This window comes from Vipera berus (assembly GCF_964194415.1).
Source record: "Vipera berus genome assembly, chromosome: 8".
NCBI lineage: Eukaryota > Metazoa > Chordata > Lepidosauria > Squamata > Viperidae > Vipera > Vipera berus.
This window is the reverse complement of record NC_138211.1, coordinates 3,529,396-3,553,388: the sequence shown is the minus strand read 5'-3', so window position 1 is coordinate 3,553,388 and position 23,993 is coordinate 3,529,396. Positions and strand designations below refer to the sequence as shown.

Sequence of the window (23,993 nt, the reverse complement as noted above, 5' to 3'; positions counted from 1 at the left end):
ACCACTTTCCAAGTTTGCAACCGTTGGCTTCTCCTGGGATTTGAGCAAGACTACAGTTTTTGAAGTCTGAAAAGCCATAGAAACTGTCCCGAAGCAAAGGCTTCTAATTGAGTACGTTTGTTTCTCTCTTTAGCCATTTCTCACCTGGATGGCTTTAAAAAAAAACATTTCTGCACCACCGCAAGCAATGGTTTCAAATGGGCTGCACTTAAAAACATATTTGCAAATGCAAATGAAGACTACCTTCACACACACACACACACACACACACAGGCATTGGGAATGAAGTGGCAAATTCTGAATATAATTTGTAAACCATTGTAGCCTGTTGCATGTGCGTCTGGCGGACGAGGGGAAGGCCAAGAGAAATCAGGAGAATAACTGCTTACTAGGAGCAAATGGGATGGAAACACCCCCAGGGATGCCTGCAAGGTGGGGTTAAAAGAAAAAAGATCAAAAAGAGGGTGCCGTAGAAGCGCACCTTGATTTTTACGTATATTGCCTGTGTTTTGTTCACACTGCTAGATTTGACTTCTTTTTACCCACCTTGCCTGTTCTCATCAGGTCTCTCTTCTCTGGTTCTCAGGAAGAACATGAGCAGATCTCCAGGCTAGCCAGGAATACAGGCAGCCCTCAAATTACGACATTTCATTTAGTGACCGTTCAAATTTACAACGGCACTCAAAAATGTGACCGATGACTGCTTTTTTCACAACCATTGCAACATCCCCACAGTCACTTGATCAAAATTCAGATGCTTGGCAACTGACTCATATTTATGGTGGTTGCAGCATCCCTGTGGTCACACGATCAAAATACGGATACTTGGCAACTGGCATGTACTTATGACGGTCGCAGGGTCCCGGGGTCACGTGATCCCCTTTTGCGACCTTCTGACAGGCCAAGTCAACAAGGAAGGCAGGTTTCACTTAACAACTGTGTGACTGACGGAACAACTGCAGTGGTTCACTTTATTTTATTTTTATTTTATTTTAATTCCATTTATATCCCACCCTTCTCCGAAGACTCAGGGCGGCTTACAAGCTTAGCAGTAGCCTTCATTCTATGTACATGCCTGCTTATTAGGGCTTTCACACACACCCCAAGCGGCATTATTACAAAGTCAGCTTAATTGCCCCCAACAATCTGGGTCCTCATTTTACCTACCTCGGAAGGATGGAAGGCTGAGTCAACCTTGAGCCTGGTGGGATGCGAACCTGCACTAATTGCAGGCAGCTGGTGTTACTTAAGGAGGCATTAGCCCACTGCTCCACCAAGGCTCTTTTAACAAGCGTGGCAAGAAAGGTCAGAAAAATGGGACAAAGCTCACTTAACAACCGTCTCACTTAGCAACAGAAATTTTGGGCTGAATTGTCGTGAGTCGAGGTGTACCTTGTAATAACCTACGGATGGGGCCTCCCTCTGAAACCACGAAGCTTTTTCTCTGGTAGCTGCTTGGCTTTCGTAAAAGGAGCCCGGATTAAAACATGGATCGAGCACTAACCGCCCAGATTTCTGATATCCTCCCAGGCTCAGCTCCAACGGCTGCTCTTTACCTGACCCTCTAAATAGCCCACGGCTAGATTATGAACACGAGGTCGAGGCTGCTTCCCTTGGTTCCTGGGATTGCAGATATAATGTTGTTTTGTTTGGGGTTTTGTTTTTAACTCTTCTGCTGTAAAATGGGCTGCTACATCTTTGTTGCTTCCTCCTAAGTGAAATTGTCTTTCAGTTCTTGCCGTGCATTTCTGGGCTGGAAGAAAAAGCTTCGGGGTGTGTGTGTGTGTGTGGGGGGGGGAATCAGCAGCTCTTCACCTGTTTTTAGGCAAGTTACATACAGACCACGCAGCATCGTGAGCCTGCCTGTTACCAAGGAGCTCGCTTGCCTTATTTTTCCAGGCTTGCCTTATTCCTGTTGACTTTGAGTAATCCAGAGACTTGCTGAGAAAACAGACTCGATTCCCGGCGCGTTTTGTCTAAGAGTCACACACTCTTTGCACAGGGCCGCAACTGCCATTCGAGCCCAAATAAAAGGGACAATAAAAAGGGGACACTAAGACAGATTCCCAGATGGCCAACGTGTTCTCCTGTCTGTCCTCTCCACTGCACACCCTTCTGTGCCTCTTTTTGGCACTTGGGGGGGGGGCTTCTAGCTTTGAAATCAGGTCCTGATTTTGATTCCAGGGACAGATAATCAAAGAAATGTCAGCAATTGTTTTCCTTGGCTTGCTTGAAACAAGGATACTTGTAGGTGGAAGCCAAGATGTCTATGTCAAACAAAGAGTCATTTGGGCCTCTCAGAATCCTACGGGAGAGGGTATGGATTGAGAAGAAGTGGGTCAAACAGAGTGGATGAATAAACCAAGTTTTAAGTTTGAGAAGAAAGTAAAGGGTAGGGTAAGGTAAGAAGGTAAGCCACCCAGAGTAGTGAGATGGGCGGCATAAAAATTTAATGTGTAAGTAAAATATCTAGGTAGCACTATAATGAACATGAGAGAGCAAGTTTGATCTAGTGATTAAGGCACTGGGCTAGAAGCCAGGAGATGGTGAGTTCTAGTCCCGCCTTAGTCATGAAAGCTGGCTGGGTGACTGGGTCAATCACCAGGAGACAGTGAGTTCTAGTCCCACCTTAGGCATGAAGTCGACTGGGTGATTTTTGAGGAAAAATCAGCAGGAGATTATGAGTTCTAGTCCTGCCTTAGGCATAAAAACTGGCTGGGTGACTTTGGGCCAATCACCAGGAGATGGTGAGTTCTAATCCCACCTTAAAAATCACCAGGACATGGTGAATTCTAGCCCCAGGCTGGATGACTTTGGACTTGTCATTCTCTCTCGGCCCATTATGTAAGGCTCAGGTGACAAGACAATCGATCAATTCCAATTGCAACAAATGGATCAGTACTTGATTGATCAATTAAAAATGGGCCCTGCACTTGCAGAAAAATGCCAACAAGGGGGGGAAAAACCCAAAGACAAATATGAATTGTATGTTGTTTCTAAATAACTATATCAAGACGTGGAATGAAGATAAAAAGGATATGTTAAGATGGGAGAAATTACTTCTGTCATTGCTGGGAAGAATCTGTGTGATAAAAATGAGTGTCTTGTCTGGAAGGATGTTTTTCTTTCAGACAATACCTGTTTTGACAACTGATGCACCATTTAAACAGAGGCAGAAGGATATATCTAAAGTTGTCTGGCAGGGGAAATAACCACAAGTTAAATATAAGGTGTTGCAAGATACAAAGGAAAGAAGATGGTTGGGTTTACCCAATTTGAAATTGTATCTGGCAGCTTGCTATTTGGGCTGGATGGATGAGAGTGGGGCCTTCTGAGAAATAAGAAGGATTTTGAAGCTAGAAGGACATGTCCTGAGTTTTGGGTGGCATGGAGGTTTGTGATACAACAAAGTCAAATTTCATGTGGAATTTAAAAATCCTAATGTTAGAGGAGGAAAAACATGATGATTCAGTGGTTGCTAGGCTTGTTGACTGGAAAGCCAGGAGTCCACATTCAAGACCCAAGGGCTGTGCAATGGGTCAGCTCCCATCCTTGTCCCCCCTCCTGCTCACTTAGCAGTGTGAAAGCAGGCAAATGCAAGTAGATAAATAGGTACCACCTCGGTGAGAAGGAAAAAAGTGCTCCGTGGTGCAATGCTGGCCACGTGACCATGGAAGCGTCTTGGCTAGGAAACGGAGATGAGTCCGATGGAGAGTCAGCAACAACTAGTGGAGTAAAATCCACAGGGACTCCTTACTTCCTTACTTTATGTTAGAGGAGGCCTTATTGAGAACACGGGCTAGATACAAATCTAAATTGTGTCTGGAAACACTTGGGTGGAACTCAGCACAAGAAATATTTTATAGATGAGAAATAATAGGCAAACACACATGGTTAACTTATTGCGAGACACTAGAATTTTGTCAGGAGTGAAGTAAAATAAGATCTTGAAAACAGCTGGCGGCAAAGGGGTAGAGCTGTTAATGGTTCTCTTATTTATAACTATTATAAAAAAAACAAAACACTGGGAAGACCATGTTCTGGGGGCCCAAGACAATTGCTAGTCAAGAGGTAAGATGTTGAGAAACAATCTGGACCAGTAGAAGATTCCCAAATTCTTGTGGTCTCTTTTTCTCCAACTCATTGATAAAGGCCAGTCAAAGACCTAACGGCTTGTGCAATATGCGAAACTTAGTTAATGCTAACTTCACTTACATTTTTGTGAGTTGAAGGATTGGGTGAACCTACTGCAGCCCATTTGGTTGCTTTGTGATTCCACCTCTCCCGGAACGGAGCGATTTCATCGACCAAGAAAAGTGTGTTCTGCAACTGCACCCCAAAGTTATCGCAAGAAGGTGCCACGCTGGAAAAAAATAGACTGGAAGAAGAACGAATCAGAAGAGCTGCTGCTGAAAGGGAAGGGCTAAAATAAGGATTTAACTTTAGAAAGGAGGAAGAGGAGAAGATTGGCTTATCCTGATCGGATGAGGTGAATTCTGCCTTGTGGTGCCAAGCTCTGGCCTGGGTTTAAATGCCTGTATTCTGCCTGCTGGCAAATCCTGCCTGGTGATCCTTGCCACCTATCTTGACCATGTTTGCCCTCCTCAGAGTGGGGTTCTCAAAAGAACAATTGGTTCAGCTATCCTTTCAAGAAGATCAGTTCAGACATGTGACTGCCACAACTCTTATTGGCTGATTGTATTCTTTCCCAGACCATCTCCTATAAGTATCTCCAGCTTAAATGAACCAAATTAAGAACCTTGGTTTTAAGAAAAATCCATGTAACCCTTTCAATGGATTGAATATATTCAGAATAAATATGGGACTAAAAAGTATCATTTAGCATTTGAATAAGTAGCGGATTTTTTATGACGTATAATTAGTTAATAGTTATTTTATTAATATTTTGATTATGGAGAGTTAAAGTGTGATAGAATTTAATGTTTTATTATTGTTGTTAGCATATTTTAGATTATGCTTGTTTGTATTATTATACCCTGTATTCAGCTCTGGGAAGTCGGGGAGGGGGGAGGGGAGGGTAGGGGGGGTGGGGAGGGGAGAGGCAGAGGAGGGGGTTTTTTGTATTTAAAATTGTATTGTAAAACTTTTCAATAAAAAAAAGATCAGTTCAGACATGTGACTGCCACAACTCTTATTGGCTGATTGTATTCTTTCCCAGACCATCTCCTATAAGTATCTCCAGCTTAAATGAACCAAATTAAGAACCTTGGTTTTAAGAAAAATCCATGTAACCCTTTCAATCCTGAATGGTTTTACGTTGGGCCCGAGAGGAGAAATATCTCCAAGAAAGAAGGAAGAAGAGGCACAGGCCTCAACAAATCCCATTGGTTCTGTAGCTGTGCATTGTGCGATATTACTATGGCAACAGGATAAAGGAATAGCCCTCAATACTGAGAGGATTCATTCAAATCCTTTATTAACTTAGCAGAGAGAGGCAGGGAGACAGAACAGCCGAGAAACCCCATATCTTGGCTCTGGTTTCCCACACTGAACACAAGCCATCAAGGGATTGCAAACAAAACTCGCCTTTGATTTCAGTCTACACACATGCGCAGCTCTGACACTTGCCCCGTGAGCTGGGTGACTAAAACAGTGCTGTGCTGTGCTTAAGGGATGCCGTTCCTTGTCCAGGATCTCGACAAAGAACCAGGCAAATATTATTGGCGTTTGACTTGATGCCGTGGACGCACGACAACCAGGCCTCTGTACCTGTGTCGATTGATCAGGAGAGCAACTTTGCAGACAGAATAACAGAATAACAGAGTTGGAAGGGACCTTGGAGGTCATCTAGTCCAACCCCCTGCTCAGGCAGGAGACCCTATACTGTTCTAGACAAATGGTTGTCCAATTTATTCTTAAAAACCTCCAGTGTTGGAGCACCCACAATCTCTGAAGGCAAGCCCTTCCACCGGTTAATTGTTCTCACTTTCAGGAAATTTCTCCCTAGTTTGAAGTTAATTCTCTCCTCAACTAGTTTCTGCCCATTGATTCTTGTTTGGATCCTGAGCATGTAACCATATCGTTACATCTTCCTCTACCTCTCTGAAGCCACACTCCTTATCTCGGAACTCTGTGGAGAACATAAAATCTACCTAAAAGAAGTGGCCCATCCATCTTTTGTGCTCCAGGGGTAAACTTCCCTTTCTCTCCTAAGCTGATGTGATCTTTATGTGATGTTTCAGTGCAGCATGGATGCCATGCATTAGAGAATAATGGAAATGAATAATAGAAGCCTGTAGCCTGAAATGAGTTCAGCTTGAAGTGAGTTCTCAAGTCTACCCAAAAAGCTTTTCCTGTTGGATTGTGCGCTTACTGTAAATACATGTGCCTTAATTACATGAGGGCAGCACTTTTAAATACGATTGACCATGGGTCAAAGCAGCTCTCAGTAGAATATTCTGGAAGCTTGCTTTCTGGGTGCAATTGAAGGTACTGGTGACCATCTCTAAGAAGACCTTCATGGCACAGGACTGGCTACCTGAGGAACACCCTAGTTCTGCCCTTTCTTTACAATCAGGTAGAAGGGGCATTGGAAGCCATTTCAAGCTGAAGTTTTAGCAGAATCTGCAGGACAATAGATTCTTCACCCTTATGCTAACACAGGAAGCCCTCTGAAGTCTCATCACACACAGTTTCAGGCCCTCTGCAATGCTTTACAGTCTGTGCTTCAGATCTTCAGTTCTGAAATACCTCCACCTTCTGCACCAAATAAGTTAGGCAGCATCAACGATGCCTTCACTCAAGGCCCAAGCTTGTGAAGTGACTATCGCCCCCTCAATCAGCCCTGCCCAACAATAGGCCAATGTGTGTCGATGGAAGAAGTGGATCTCAACTCTTGTTTATACATTGTTTATTTTGTTTCCATTTGGATGGACTGTTCAGGAACACTGCCAAATACTTCAAAGCCCGAAGGGCCCGCTGTTCTGACTCATAACAAATCTTTGGAAAGGCAAGAAAACAATATTTTTTTTCAGAACGCTTGGAGAAAATAGAAGGTCAAGGAGACAAAATGACTGCTGATGTAGAACAGAACATCCTCAAAGACTAGAAAGCTAAACAATTTTTGTGCAGCTGGAAGTTCATGCCGTGGTGTTTGGATTCTCCTTCCCTGAATTTGATGGTTTCAGAAAATCCATTTCACGTGAGAACTATCCCAACATATATCTTCTGCCCATTCCTTAATTTCCTAAAACCCCGTTCCAAACCCTAACCTGCAATTCCTATCCCAACCTTGAAGATTAGCTACTAAGCATCCCCTGTTCTTACCTTCTTAAGGATCACGTGGGACATGGAAGCATTGGCGTGTACGATGATGGTGCCTGTTTTGTCATCCCTGATCTCTTTTAACAATGGTGTAGGATCCCAGCTTTCATCCAGCATCCGAACGGAGAGAGTCTCCTTAGAAATAAGAAACTGCCGGAGCAATTTCTCAAGGTTTAGAAGGCCTGCAAGGAAGAGGAACACAAATTCAATATTGAGCTTCATCCATCAGCAACCTTTCCACACATGATTAGGTTAGGTCAAATCAGTTAAAATGAAATCTGGGAAATGTGGTGTGGGATTTGTTTCTGTACGTTTACCCCATCTTTCTCCTAGTTAAATGAAAGTAATCAGAAAGGCCATTCACCTTAGTGGGTCCTTTCTTGGTTGAAGGATGTTCCCCCTACTCTTCACTTGTTAGTTCAATGTGAAGAGATTTAACAAGTACTACAACGCTATGGCAGAGGCCTGATTGGCTTATTATGAGCCATCAAATCAGTGTTAGCAAACACATAGACTTTCTCCATGAAGATCTGTTCTTAACCCAGTCCTTCAGGTCTTGCAGCTACGCACACATCACTGCTCTAATTGTGTCCACCTACATTCCTGTCACCCTCTTTTCTCTTTTCTCCCATCTTCCTCAGCATGAGAGCCTTCTCCAGAGAGCTCATGTGTCCAAAATAGGATAATTTGAGGCTGATTATTTATGCCTTGGGGGCATCTTTGGGTTGATTGGTTCACTTACCTGTTTGTGTGTTTTCTTGAATAGATCATCACTATTTTTGATATCCACAGAGAACTATCTTTGGGGCTGCAGGATTTTGTAAGAACCACACACCAACCTTGTTTTTTCCTGAGTTACTCCTTCAGGCAGATCTTGATAACTATGGGCTGTATTGTACAGACACATCTACCTTCTTTCTCTGCAACATTATAAAAATGCTACTGTTGTACTCTGCTCCAGGACATTGATTCCACTGCTTCTTAGCCTTGCCTGCAGACTGGAGTTCTCTTGTTGGCTGCCCATCCAGTTATTAACCAACCCTAACCGTACTTAGCTTTTTTTTTATTATCAACTGGTTTAGCTAGGGTCTGGCTCAAAAATCTTAAGTTTGCCTACCTAGTTAGCTAGCCAAACACAGCAGATTTTATTTATATCTTCATTTCAAGAATTAATCCCACAGAATAACCTTTCCCAACCTGTATCTGCACTCTCCAGATGTATGGGGACCTCTGGGAACTGCTGCCCTTACTTATCTACAAAGTATCATATTGGAAAATCGATCAGAGATTAAAATGGGTCATACTGTTAGGTTGCTGTTGTGCCTACTGTTTCCTCTTTTCGACTGTTAATCTCAGTACGAACCAAGAAAGATAATCTTGGAATTCGTGTTTCTCTGGTATTTTATTGGTCTTTTTTCTGAAATTGCCCCCAAACTACTAAGTACATTCTCCATGCCAGTGTTGAGACAATTGCAACAAATCATTTCAGGGGTTGTTGTTGTTGTTTTTTTAAAAAAAATAACAAACCAAACTTTTGACTGTTGTACAATCCAACTTAAGCAATCCTCCTAAGAGTGTTTCTTAAACTGGTGTGTGTGGAATTACTGCCAAGGAGGCAATTTGGATGTGTCCTTGGGGTAACAATGTGTAATTGCTTCTCTGTGAATTGAGGGTCAGGTTTGGGACCGCCACTGCTGAGTTACTTATGTACACCAATAGAATCTGTATTTTTGGGGAAAGGGATTGTGTGTGAATGGGATAACCTGAAGACCCATGGACTCCAACTCCCAGAATTCATGGCTGTCTGGGGAATTCTGGGTGTTCAAGTCCACTGGTCTTCCAGGTGCCAAGGTTGGATACCTCTGAACCATGTTGTGTGGATCCTAACTATTCTTTCTGTTTTCATGATCTTAGTTTCTAATTAAAGAAACCTGGTATCTGGTGTAAGAGAAGGATGTCTTATATTGTGTGAGAGATTGTTTTCCAATAAAATTGACAGTATAAAATTGTCACAGCGTAAAATCCATGCAGAATTGAGCCTAAAGTCTTTACATCCCTAAAAACCAAAGAGAAAAATCTCTTTCATAGACAGGCAGATTTTCTTTGAATTGATTGCTCTGAAAACTATGTGTTTTGCTGATGACCGGCCTTGCGTTTAACTGATTAGAGTTGAAATCACAACAATTTGCTACAGGTGACGTTCCACGAATATTTAATGAAGGTAATATTTTCTCTCCAATGAATAACTTACAAAGAATTGTTTAAAAAACATGATCTTCTATTTCTTCCCCTCCCTCTCTCTAACTTTCATGTAGTTCAACTGTAATTGGAATTGATGATAATTGATTAAAGCCTACAGGTTTTATTCTGTAATAAATGAGTCTATAATCAATCATATTAATCAATAGAGATAAAGCTTTCAGCCATGAAATAAAATTTTGCAGCTTTGGGGAAAACCTTTTTAATTTATGTTGTTGTCACTTGTAAAATCTCTAGAAGGGGAAAATGATCATTCTCCACTCCAAAAATGGGATTTCTTTAATTAAAAACTAAGCACTAGATCAGACATGTCAAACTCGCGACGTCACATGATGTCACGTGACGTATTGGAACTTTTTCCCCATTGCCAGCAATGGGGTGGGCGCGGTTTCCTCGTGACACGTCCGGCGCACAGGCCGGCAGTTTGACACCCCTGCACTAGATCATCAAAAACACAAAAGAATAGTTAGGATCCACACCACATGGTTGACAAACCACAATGGTGAAATTCACAACAACTGCCCAACATGGGAACCAGTCATTCACTAAAAGCTAGACTTCATAAGCACAGAAAGATCTAGAAGACAAGTTGTGGTCCTGAAAATTCCAAAGAATATCTGATCCTCAGCTATTCGTTTTATTTTGATTATATACTGTATGTTCTGGGCTGATCCATCGTTCACTCAGTCCCCTTGGCCATATCCCATTGACCCAAAGAAATACGGACAGCTTTATCTTCAAAATACAAAGCAAATAGGTCAGGCTGGGACCTCTGACCTTGCAGAAAACTAGAGTTGATTACTGTTTGGACCATCAGCCATGTCTGAGAGAACCCCCGAGAGATATTAAGAAACCGCTTGGAATGTTATATCTTCAGGATTGGACCGTTTACATTTTCATCCCTTCATGTGCTTGAGAAAGTGTATCATCCAGACACTGACCTATCCATGACAGTTCCCTCACCCATAAACTATCTTTCTGAAGTTTATTATGTCTTGCTACTTTTATTGCATTCAACCTATTCCCCTCTACCTTGCCTTGTTTGATTGGTTTGCCCTTTCCAACATGATCCTTTCTGAACATTCATAATTAGAAGTATCGGGTTGAAATCCTCATATGGGCAGCACCTTCCAGATAGTCCTGCTGCTTAAAAAGCTACAATCCTTCCCCAGCATGGATAACTTGTCCCTAGCCAGCACGGCCGCTGCTAAAAATTCTAGAGCTGAAATCTAGACAGTCAAAGCATGTCAAGATCAAGAAAAGCCGCTTTTATTGGACTGTGAGAATCTTTTAATACATAACAAAAATTTGGGAGTGGTGATCTGGGCCTAGAAACAGCAATGCTACCTTAAGACAAAATAATTAACAGATTTTAACTGCGATAAACACATGCTGTTCCTCCTACTGAGTCTGGCCTCCATTTATCTTTCCCTTCCCTTGTTTCTTTCCTACCATATGTCTCCAGATGAAGCCAGGATCTGTGTAATATATTATATAAAGTCACAGAGATGCATCCAGCTTTTCCAGTCATTCTGCTGTCTGATGGAAAGGACAAGATGGCCCCTTCCAGTTACTAGACTGTTGCGTAGAGCCAGTGACCCACCGTCTCTGACTTGCCCTTTTGTCATCCAGTGTAGGACCTGTCTAGTTATACATCAATGTTATCTTAAATATCATTCTGTTACATGATCTGGCACACCCATTATTTGGCCAAGTACTCCCTTCAAAAAGATTGAAATCAAGAAGGAGCTTTTGAGATTGCGCTGAGGAGATTGCCACTACACCCTCGAGCAGAATGATTAAAAAAGATGGAAACCTCCAAGTTAAACAACTTCATAATTAAATAAAACCCCGTGAAGGAGTTGCCTGGAGGTTTGGAGGAGGAGTGGATTGTTGGAGATGTTTAAACAGACTGTGCACTGATTTGGCTAGAATTAAACACCAGATGGAAAAATGGGGGACTCTCCCAGAGGACAAGAATATGTACTGCAAATGAGGCACTATTCAAAGCACTCTGCATCTTTTACAGTGCCCCCAGGACTGGACATGCACACAGAATAACAGAGTTGGAAGGTACATTGGAGGTCATCTAGTCCAGCCCCCTGCTCAAGCAGGAGACCTTATACCATTCCAGACAAGTGGCTGCCCGGACTTTTCTTAAAAGTCTCCAGTGATGGAGCACCCACAACTTCTGAAGGCAAGCCATTCCATCGTTTTATTGTTCTCACTGTTGGGAAGTTTCTCCTTAGCTCTAGGTTGCTTCTCTCCTTGATTAGTTTCCATCCATTGCTTCTTGTCCTGCCTTCAGGTGCTTTGGAGAATAGCTCAACTCCCTCTTCTTTGTGGCAGCCCCTCAAATAATGGAACACTGTGATCCTATCACCCCTAGTCCTTCTCTTTGTTAGACTAATAAAATAAGAGAGTTGGAAGGGACCTTGGAGATCTTCTAGTCCAACCCACTCAAGCAGGAGACCCTATTCCATTTCAGACAAATGGCTGTCCAATCTCCTCCAGTGATGGAGCATCCATAACTCACTGGTTAATTGTTTTCACTGTCAGGAAATTTCTCTTTAGTTCCAGGTTGGTTCTCTCCTTGATTAGTTTCCATCCATTGTTTCTTGTCCTGCCTTCAGGTGCTTTGAAGAATAGCTTGACTCCCTCTTCTTTGGGGCAGCCCCTCCAATATTGGAACATGCTATCATGTCTCTCCTAGTCCTTCTTTTCATTAAAGTTTCCATACCCAATTCCAGCAACCGTTGTTTATATGTTTTAGCCTCCAGTCCCTTAATCATCTTTTGCTCTTCTCTGCACTCTTTCCAGAGTCTCAACATCTTTTTTTTTTTACATCGTGGCAACCAAAACTGGATGCTCTATTCCATGTGCGCTCTTACCAAGGGATTAAAAGGGGTATTAAGTCACTTCACGTGAATGATTTGCTGGTTGGAAATATCCCTGCCAACAATGTGGCCCAGCATTGTGCTGGAACTATATACATCTATGTTTTTATTACAGTTTTCAAGTTTTTTAAATTTAAATTAATAATTTTTCTCTTCCTAATTCTTACATTTCTGACATGACCTGAGACGAATCTCTGGGCTGGCCAGCTAGCCTGTAACTGTACAGAACCAATACTCAGTTGCCCGACAAAATATAATCAAAAGTTCAGATTTCCCCTGGCTGCGCAACAATTTAAGTCACGAAACGTAGAGTGCCCTAAAGCGAAGGAATGTAAAAGAAAAGGAAAAGCATAACTTGGGTGTTTACCAGCCTCTCTATCCAAGTCTCTTCATGCCGTATTGATATATTGTTCCTTCTCTCTCCATTGTAGATGTGAATCCATTTGAGGATTAATCACAGGGCAATAGCAAAAATACAGCATTTATTTCACTAGAGGTGGGATTTAGCAGCACACAAGAGGCCCCCCATTGTCACTTAAGCATCACTTAAGCTGTCAAAACGGTGCTCAGCCCTGTTCCACTGGGTAGGTTTAAAGGCCCCACCACCACTGTTCCCATCGCTCCCCTTTTAGCCTCTGATATAAAGTAATGTTTATTTTAGGGATACCTTTTGTGATCCCCACTGTTGGAGGTGCGAGGCATGTATTGCCGGAAAGACGATTAAGAGGAGCTGCGTGAGATGCCATTTGGCTTTGATTTTCTCTCTTTCAAAGGGCCAAACGGAGGTTTGAAAAATGAAACAAAACAAAACTCTGACTTCCCCGATAAATTAGCCGAAGTCCTCTCCTTCCTAAAAGACTGAAAACTGCTCAATTTTGAGAGGGAGGAAAGCTTCTCTCCTTTTTTCTCAGACTCCGGCTACTCAAACCTGTTTCTTTTCCATCGCCTCTATTCAGATTTGTCTCCTGACCTTGTTCATGGCCCTTAGTTTAGTTGGCAGTAATTAGCAGCTTGCTGGATCAGCGGCATGTTCGCGCATGCAGGAGTAAATGGAGGGGGAGAGACCACGGTTTTTATGGCGATGGGCAGCAATGGAAGGTTGGAAAGTCCCCCCTTTGGCCTTTTGCTAATTTGATTTCTATTTTCCATCCCACTCCCACTCCAAATGAAATTAGACCCTATTCTTTGCATACATAGAGCCTTGGTGGAGCAGTGGGCTAATGCCTCCTTAAGTAACACCAGCTGCCTGCAATTAGTGCAGGTTCGAGTCCCACCAGGCTCAAGGTTGACTCAGCCTTCCATCCTTCCGAGGTAGGTAAAATGAGGACCCAGATTGTTGGGGGCAATAAGCTGACTTTGTAATAATGCCGCTTGGGGTGTGTGTGAAAGCCCTAACAAGCAGGCCTATACATAGAATGAAGGCTACTGCTAAGCTTGTAAGCCGCCCTGAAGGGCGGGATATAAATGGAGTTAAAATAAATAAAAAATGAATAAATACATAGTACTAGGGAGATGGGGAAGCATTGTAAGTGCCCCTTTCACTTTTTCTCAGTCCTTTAAGATGTGTGGATGTCACTTCATGGACTGATTTGGGGTGGATTGTTTTCCATTGAGATTTTCTCATAATACCGATTGGCCCTTTAGTCAATTATCAGTAAAAGTGATGGTGGATTCTTGAATTGTACTGACCCACTCAAGATCTCTAGCAAAGGTTACTCAGTCAGTCTCGCTGCCATCCCTAAAATCTAGTTGCACTGTTTTGGAAAATAGCAAAGCAGCTGCCGAACTTCATTAAGGACTAGGAAGATTCGTAAGACAAATGCATGTGGAAAAGTGTTTTTCTTTCCCCTCCTAAGTAATCTCAATCAATACGGAAGTAGTTTTGTTTTAAGTAAAAAGATAAAAAAGCAAAAGTTTTTTTTATATATAAAAAGGCACTTTTCAGTGCCAGCCTTTTAAACAATAGCACAACGGGTTTTCTATCTGTTCAATCTTATCCAGGTTAGACACAGAGGATTTAAACCACAAGGGAAAAAGAAAAAATATTCACAGTGCTCATTCTACAGAGATGCATCTTGATTCGAGAAAGAATTCAAGGGGATAAGACATGAAAAGGAATGGGAAGAAGTTCCTCCCCCTTCCTTGTCCTGTGATAAACTGGGATATCACCAAGGCTGTCCCATAATTCAGGCTTGTAGTTTAATGTCACAGTTTATCCTCAAGTCCTCTTCCCCGCTGCACTCAGCTGGCAGCCAGCTCATTCAGTCACACGTGATTAAAAGCAATCAACCTGACGCAATTAATAGTGGGTGCCATGCTATTTTAAAAACAATCTGGTTTCTGAGCTGTTCTATCCAGTTAAACGAAAGAACAAATGAAGCAGAGAAGAAATTAAACACAAAGCACCTATATTGCTCCCCAGCGAGTATGTTCCACTGCTCTAGTGTCTCTTGGATTTACACAAGGATAACACAAGTGGGTTAAGGTATGTGCGTATGGTACATGTAGGGACGCTGACTGAAGGCTTCACGGCTGTTGAGGCATAGGGGAGGTTGACACACTCACCAATTGCTTGATGACTTGGCCCAAAGGTGCTTTTCCAAAAGGCAACTGGACTTTGAGTTTCTCCGAGCTTCTGGGTTGGTTTCCAGATGTTTCGTTACTAGGTAACGTCTTCAGCTGGGTTTAGGGGACGTCACTGTCAGTGTTCTTCTGTTTATAAGGGCTTCAGGTGTGGGTGTGTCGAGTGAGGGTCTTGTGGTGGGTCAGGTGTGAATCATCAGTGAGAGTCTTGTGATGGGAAGGTTATTCAGATCAGCGTCATTGGGAGGTGAACTGCTGGTGGGAGAGAGGGCTTGCGTGGGTTGGTTGAGGGTCGGCACTGTCTCTGATTGGCTGTGCAGTTGATTTGGATTTTGAGGGGTTCATAGGCTGGTTATGGGTCAATGGGTCGCTTGATGGAATTGCTTGTGGACTTCCTTTGTTTTTGCTCAAAGATGTTTCGCTTCTCATTCAAGAAGCTTCTTCACTTCTGACAGTTCTGAAGTTCTGAAGTCAAAACAAAAGAAAGCTTCTGGGGTGAGAAGCGAAACATCTTCAAGCAAAAATAAAGGAAGTCCAGTTGCCTTTTGAAGAAGCAGCTTTGGGACGACTGTCAGCTGGATGACTGACAATCTCCATCGATACGGATGACTTGGCCTTCCTGATTTTGTTCCTCGCTACTCCATGTTTAAGACAAAGTGTAAGAAAGCATGTTATTGATGCCGAATTGCCATGAGGGCTTTCGGGCAGAGAGAATATAGATCAAGAACAAGGAAGAGTGTGTTTTCCTTCTTGTTAAAGGCTACTGGGTAGCAGGAACCTTAACACAAGGTCAATGAAACAAGGAAGAGACTTGATCCCTTCCTTCCAATTGTCCTGTTAAATGTCATCGATTCTGTTCTGCCATTAGTAATGAAGAAATAGCCAGATGGTTCTCAAAGCTCACAAGATGAGTGGTGAACTGGAGGTCAAGGAAAAAGAGGTAGAGTTTGAGAAGAAAACCAGGCTGCTTCCCATTAGATAAATCTGGGATAAAAATACACAATCGTAGCCATCCAGGGTTATAATAAAAAGATCCAGACGGTAGCAAAAGTTAGAAACCCAGTTTTACATCCACTAGGCAAGTCTGGGCCAGTCACAGGTTGTCCGAGTTCATATAATATACTTGGTCACTGACTTAATCCATTTTTATGGCCTCGTGTGTGAAATTCACTGAATCATACGAGGGAAAAGCGGGATGGTGTAAAGCAGGGGTCTTCAAACTTGGCCCTTTTATGACTTGTGGACTCCAACTCCCAGAATTCCTCAGGCAGCATGCCTGGCTGAGGAATTCTGGGAGTTGAAGTCCACAAGTCACAAAAGGGCCAAGTTTGAAGACCCCTGGTGTAAAGAGTCAAAGAATCACCTTGGAGAAAGTTTGAACAGACAGTAATAACAACACACGCCCAGCCTGTTTTTTTTTAATATGATCTATCTTGAAACGTCAACAGTTGGGTTCACATAACACACCAATGCATTACAAGCAAAGAAGACGGTTTAGCTTAGCTTAGCTTGCCATGGGAATGAAGCCCCTAGACCTTTAATTGGCTTGTTGTGTGAACACAAGTTGCGCGTGTCCGTGGTCAGAATGGACGGTCAATTGGTTGTCTCCCTTGTTCTGCAACCACTTGGCCTTCCATCAGGGAAGATGCAGTGTGTATTCTCATGAGAAGGGACCCCAAATACTCAGGAAATCAAAAGCTAAATGTTTTGTGATGGGTAGCTTAGATGATGGTTCTTACATTCAGCTTTGGCACAGATGAGGCAAGCAGTGGTGCAGTTGAAGAAATTCAAGATCCCAGCTACAGCGACACTGATGTCAGTGTTGCTAGGATGGAGGTTCAAAGTTGTGAATCTCTGGAACTGGAGCTTGAGGAACTCTTCTGGAGCAACCTTGAAATGAGGAACCTGAAAGGGAAAGAGAGAAACAGGTTATTGGTTTCTCAGAACAGACAAGAAATGCTGGGGGTTCTTGATGCTCTCTGGGATTAGTTGTTTTCTTGCAGACATCTCATTACCCAACTAGATAACATCTAGGAGGAGGAGGAGGAGGACTGTGGGGTCCTTGATGCTCTCTGGGATTAGTTGTTTTCTTGCAGGCATCTCATTACCCAACTAGATAACATCTAGGAGGAGGAGGAGGAGGACTGTGGGGTCCTTGATGCTCTCTGAGTTTAGTTGTTTTCTTGCAGACATCTCATTACCCAACTAGATAACTTCGTCAGTGCTAGAAGGGAGTGGGATTTGAAGAGAGGAGGAGGAGGAGGACTGTGGGGTCCTTGATGCTCTCTGAGCTTAGTTGTTTTCTTGCAGACATTTCATTACCCAACTACATAACATCAGTGCTAAAAGGGAGATGGGTTTGTGTATGGGTTTATGTTTAAATACATAAAAAGTATTTTAAAATGTAAAGAAGAAAGGGGCTACAGTCCTGCCCATTGTGATATAGACAGGATGGATTGATGGATGAATGGATGGGTGGGTGGGTGGGTGGGTGAAGAGATGGGTGGGTGGATGGATAACATGGATGGGTGGGTGGAGGAATAGATGTATGTGTGGGTGGGTGGAAGAATACATGGATGGATGGACGGATGGAGGAATAGATGGATGGATGAAGAGATGGGTGGGTGGGTGGATGGATGGATGGATAACATGGATGGATGGATGGATGATGTTGGGAACATCTAGGGAAAAAAAGATATCAGTCCTGAGAGTTTTTAAGTAGAAAGCAAGTCCTGTTTTTACCGCTCAGCATTTTAATAGCACAAGCTCCAATTTTCCACTGGGAGCCAAATTTATGCCACTCACCTCTTTTTCCCCACAGATGTTGCTGATGATAGAGCTGGAAGCGGGACTTGATGATGGACCCAGGACACCAACCACGCCTTTGGGAAGGATCTGACACACTGGTGATCCCCATGGAGAGAGTCAGCCAGCAAGCAGAAGAGGAAAAAAAGATGACTGGTATTCTCATGAACTTATAAGCAAGAATATCAACACCGCCTTGCAGGACTGAAATTATGACTCAATAGTTTTTCTTTTTATGGGACTAAAAAGTTTCATTTAGCATTTGAATAAGTATTGATGTGATATTTAAATTGCTTGTAGTTAGTTTATAAGAGTTAAAGTGCGATAGATTTAGTATTTTATTGTTGTTTGCATAAAGTAGACTATGATTGTTTGTATATTTATACCCTGTATTGAGCTCTGGGAAGTCAGGGAGGGGGGAGGGGGAGGGGAGGGAGGTGTTGGGGAGGGTTGGGGAGAGGGGAGGGGGTTGGGAGGGGTTTTGTCTTTTTAAAAAATATATTGTAAAACTTTTCAATAAAAAAAATAGTTTTTCTTCTCATCCAAGGAGCTTCTTCAGTTCTGGTCACTAGACTCTTTCTGAGAGTCATTGAGGCCACTTGGAGGTGACCCTGAGAGCACAGATCAACCTCCAAGTGGCCTCAATGACTCTCAGAAAGAGAACTAATGACCAGATGGCTGCAAGGCATATCAATCCTTCCGTATCAATCCTTCCGTTCTCCACCACTCAGCCAGGACTGAAGAAGCTCCTTGGATGAGAAGAAAAACGTCTTCAAGCCAAACAAGAAAGTCCAGTTGCCTTTTGAAAGACAGCACCTTTGGGACAATTGGTAAGTGAATACAGAGAATACACCTGTGGCAAATCAAGTCTAACTTGCTTTCTCCCTCCGTGTTATTTATGGTTGCACAGAACAGCTAGCCCGCCTTGAGTTGAAGGAAACCGTAGCGTGCTTAGCATGCCAACCTTAGGAACAACTAATCAGTAAAGAAAAAGAAGAAATCCAGGCTGGCAAAACTTTCTTCAGAATTGCAGGTCTCCCTGTGATTCCATTCTCCTTTGAAAAGTTGCTGCAACTCTGACATCCATTATGGAAAAGCCACAGAAGAAAAAGTGGTGTCCGTGCTGTCAAGAGGTTAGGACTTAACATAATGGTAACTTTCCGCTCCCTTCTCCTCCTTGAACCCTGAATGTATAATGTAACGAACACTGTGAGGATACAGAGACTATCTCTTTGCTCTTCGCTCTGCCTGTTAAGTCATCCTGCCTGTAACGGGGAGAATAACCTCGGTCGAATGGAGGGATGATGGGAACTACAGCAACATCTGCCACATCTCTCCTATTAGGAAAAACAAAGATATTCAACCTGTGAGGCGATGATTCTTTAGGAAATCATGCCTATGTTTCCCCCCCACCCTTGTTTTCTTCCTCCTATCTGCTTGCAGATTTAAAGAGAGGTTTCCCAAGGGTCAAGAGAACTGTCTTACAAAATAGGCAGTGAAGCACAAAGCCAATTGCGGGGCATGCCAAGATGAAATAAAAATGGATGACGTTATCAAGTCTTGGGGTTGAACCTTCGAATTCCGATTCATCACTAATGGTTTCATTTTTGCTTGAATTCTCCACATACGGACTCAGAGAGAAGCTCGTCTCTGCGTTTAGGATCAGAGGGACATTCCCCACTTATCCTAATGGTAGGATTCTTGGACTCATCTCCTGTTTGTGCTGGACACAAGTGCTAATAACAATGATCTCCTCAAATCCAACCTTTCTGGAAATCCACATTCTCACCCTAGTCAGATGTCCCCAGATCTTTTGGACACAACAAAAGTGGAGAGATGGTTTATTTGTATCACATTTAATCCTGATGGAAGCCGAGGAGGTTCCAATTTCTTCTATTAACTCAGCTATGTTTGCTTTGGATTCATCTTTCAGCAAAGCGCCCAGAACAAAACTTACAACAAACTCTTCTCAGACCTCCAAGGTAGACCATCCTGGGAAATCAAAGTCATACATGCTACTAATGCTTTTATTATACAGTTATAACTACAGAATCTTGCACATCTGAATATGTTTCCTCTCTCCCTCCTTCACGAGAACTGGAGACGATCCTGTCTGACACGCTTTCTCAGATTACAGTTCTGATCGGGGCTTAGATTCCTTTTATCTATTATTTTAATTTTGGCTCTTTCCCTTGTTCCTCAAGGTTATTCCTTCTTCCCTTTTCCTCTCCTCTTGCTACACCTCTGAGTCTTGAGAGAATTGGAGGTAGAAATTAATTCATTTGTGTGGAATTCCTTCCCTACTTTCTTCTTTCCTCAGGGATTAAAGAGGTTTTGAGATCAAATGAGCTTTCCCTTCTTCTGTGCGATTCTCAGTCATGGACAGGATATTAACTTGCACACCTAATTTTGTTCCCGGGACTCTCCCAAGAAGCAAACGGAGGCCAACACTGTCCTTCCTGAGCATGGTGAGATCTCAGAGCACCAATATAGCCACCATCCTGCCCATCCTGTTAGGTCTCAATAACCTGGGAAGTCTCGCTAACTCTTGAAATGTTTGGTGGTCCTTGCCAACGAGTGCCAGAGATCTTCCCATTCATTTTGTCAAATGAAATGCCTCCAGTTTCTTAGAACAGAGAGAAACTCGGTTGAAAAAGATTCATGATGGCGGAATCCACAGGAGACAGTTTAATGACGAGTGGGAGGGCTCAATAACTCTGGACCTCATGAGGAAACGGGGCTGTTAGAGAAGGCTGCAACTACATAGTCAAGAGTATCTTCCATAAAGGGATTTAGGAAGTCGGGCCTACCAAGAAGGCAAGCTTTGCCTATATTTGCTCAGGCCATCCCCTTTGGTATTTTATTTCTCAAAAAAAAATATTTGTTGGATTTTTTTCAGATTAATTTTCAAATGCTTTAAAAAAAAGAAAGAAATATAATTGCCTTTTTTAGGTTTGGAAATAAGACGTTGAGCCAATTTAGGAAGACAAGCAGAGTCCAAACTCTCTTAAAAATACATATTAATGAAAGCTTGCTTTTATTGCAGAAGAATAAAATAAAAAAATAAATAAAAGCTTGGGCACTATATATTTATAGCCAAGTCAATTATAATTCCAAATTGGAAATTTGCAGCAGCTGCATTTGCTCTTCTGATTTTATAGGCATTTAGTTGTATGTGTGTGTTTTTCTAAAACTGTCCAATTAGCCCGTCAAACACAATTCCAACTCTTTAAGCATTCATTTATTAGTGCAATCACAAAGAGGCAAGAAAAAGATTTATGTTAATTGCAAAAATGTTAAGATTCTGAGGTCTTCCAGAAAGATTTCCAAACCTTCTTCCCTTGCAGAGGATTTACAGTGGGTTGTATCACTCTTCAAAACAAGCTTTTCCTCCAAAGTCACACTTTCACACTAACGTGCTATGTGCAAAGGTTGCTTGGAGACACTAAGATGTGGTATCCCAGCCAGGATACTGGTTTATGGTTTAGTGTTCTTTCTTATTTACCTAACTCAGGGAATTGTACTTAAACCACATCAACACTTAGTGCAGCCTGTGAATCCTTGGATCAATGACTCTGAGGTGACCTACATTCATAGTTATTTGACATAGATTTTGGTCCCTTTGGGTCAGTTTTTGACACTGCCAGGACAAAGCTGCATAGTTTTCTTGGCAAAGTTTTTCCACCAGCGGTTTGCTATTGCTTCCTTCCTAGGACTGAGAGAGAAAGGTTGGGCCCAATGTCACCCAGCTGGCTTTCACGCCTAAGGTGGGACTAGAATTTACGGTCTCCTGGTGATTGGTTCAATGCCTCCTAGACAGCTTTCATGACTATGAGGGAACTAGAACTCACTGTCTCCCAGTGACTGGTTCAAGCTCTCCCAGCCAGCTTTCATACCTGTGGTAGAACTAGAATTCATCTCTAGCTGATTGGCTCAAAGTCACTCAGTCAGTTTTCACGCCTAAGGTGGGACTAGAATCCACAGTCTCCAGGTTTCTAGCCCCGTGCCTTCTCCACTGCACAAAACACCTACGTTACCTGGATTGTGAGCTCATCAGTATTTCAACCCAGAAAAGGGTTCAAAAAGGGAGTCTGGAATCTTGTGGCAAAGGCAGGATGAACATGTGGCTTTCAAAGACTTTGAAAACTGTGCTTTGACTAAGTATGACATCCCCAGCATTTTGGAATAGATAATTTCATGCTTCTCTCTCTCCCCATCTTTCAATCAAAGAGGGCTTTTGAGCATTCTCTCTCTCTCTCTCTCTCTCTCTCTCTCTCTTTGAATCATCTTTCACAATTTAAAATGATGGGGGGGAGGGAGAAGAAGAGAGGACAAAGAAAATGGGTGAAGAAAAACAGGAGAGAGTGGGCCAGTGAGGACCTCCATCATCCTTACTAAAATGTGACCGTGGCGTTAAATAAGAGATCTGAAAGCCTGATGGCCATTAGTTAAAACACAACATGGCTTTATCGTACATCATAAACAAGCAGTCATGGTAAGAATCCAGACAACTAGTAAATTGTTAAAGTCCTGAAGCTTATTTCTTCAATGAGTGGGGAGTGATGAAGAGAATTCAAGTGAATTGTCTCTTGAATTGTTATTCTATTCTATTCTATTCTATTCTATTCTATTCTATTCTATTCTATTCTATTCTATTCTATTCTATTCTATTCTATTCTATTCTATTCTATTCTATTCTATTCTATTCTATTTTCAGAAATGTTTCACATGGCTCTGTAGCATTTAGCTGTTAAAGGTGATTGCTCTTGACAGATCTTTCTCCTGCGGATCTGCTTAATTCCTGGCATTTTGGCTGTATACCAGCTAATGTATTTCCCCTCCACCCCTCCCAATCCTGAAGGTATCATTTCAAAAGCAATAGGAATGCTGAAATTGTTAGGGTTTTTGTGCATTAAGAGCTTTTAAATGCTACGGGGGGTGGGGGGAGGGAATGAAAAGAAAGAAAGCCAGTTATTCCTGAAAGGAAAAAAAGTTGCTGTCTTAACAGGTGGCATGTTGTGTTTATGGCATGTTAATTGAGAAATGCTTCTTATCGCCATTCTCCCCATACAATTGATGTTGTGATGGTATGCAGTGTGCAATCACAATATGATGGAAATCGTAAGATCTTCACTAGGATACGCAACATAAATTAGAAGGAGAATCCAATTTTAGTAGCAGAATGGCATGCAGGCCCACGATCAGACTGTATTACATTGTTTGGCAACCACCACAGAGTCCTGTCACAACTGCAGAAGTATTTAATGTTACTATAGTGGGTTCTGCTCTTCTTAACGCATACAATCAAGGCTGAAGTTAGAATAGAATAGAATAGAATAAATAGAATAGAATAGAATAGAATAGAATACTGTAGAATAGAATAGAATAGAATAGAATAGAATAGAATAGAATAGAATAGAATAGAATAGAATAGAATAGAATAGAATAGAATAGAATAGAATAGAATAGAATAGAATAGAATAGAATAGAATAGAATAGGAGCTGGAAGGGACCTTGGAGGTCTTCTAGTCCAGCCCCCTGCTCAAGCAGGAGAACCTATACCATCTCAGACAGGTGAATGTCTAGTCTCTTCTTAAAAACCTCCAGTGATGGAGCACCCACGATTTCTGGGGGTAAGATGTTCCACTGGTTGATTGTCCTCACTGTCCAGAGGTTTCTCCTTAATTCCAGGTTGCTTTTCTCTTTGGTCAGTTTCCACCCATTGTTTCTCGTCCTTCCATCTGGTGCTTTGGTGAACAACCTGATCCCCTCTGCCTTGTGGCAGCCCCTCAGATACTGGAACACGGCTATCATGTCTCCCCTATTTCTTCTTTTCTTTAGACTAGCCAAACCCACGTCCCACAGCCATTCTTCATATGTTTTGGTCTCCAGGCCTTTGATCATCTTAGTTGCTCTTCTCTGAATTTTTTTTTTCCAAACTCTCAACATCTTTTTTGTGATATGGTGACCAAAATTGGCTGCAGTATTCCAGGCGTGGTCTTACTAGGGTTTTATAAAGCGGTACTAATACTTATTGTTGTGTGTTATCCTATTGGTTCTAGTTGAATTGCTATTGATAAGAAGATGTAGGCATGGATGAAAAGCACTTAGACTTATATACTGCTTCATAGTGCTTTACAGCCCTCTCTAAGCGGTTTATAGAGT

At 42.3% G+C, this 23,993-nt stretch overlaps 1 protein-coding gene across 1 annotated transcript in view; it reads right to left on the bottom strand.

Annotated features, from left to right (window-relative positions):
• GRIK4 (glutamate ionotropic receptor kainate type subunit 4) overlaps positions 1-23,993 on the bottom strand; it is a gene marked incomplete at its 3' end in the record, with an annotated part of 164,599 nt that overhangs the window by 67,181 nt on the left and 73,425 nt on the right. The window contains exons 3-5 of the mRNA XM_081333607.1: positions 17,829-17,926; positions 16,763-16,928; positions 7,288-7,466 (exon numbers count right to left, since the gene is read on the bottom strand). Of these exons, the coding sequence (XP_081189733.1) occupies positions 7,288-7,466; positions 16,763-16,928; positions 17,829-17,926 (443 nt within the window). The remainder of the gene's footprint in view (positions 1-7,287; positions 7,467-16,762; positions 16,929-17,828; positions 17,927-23,993) is intronic.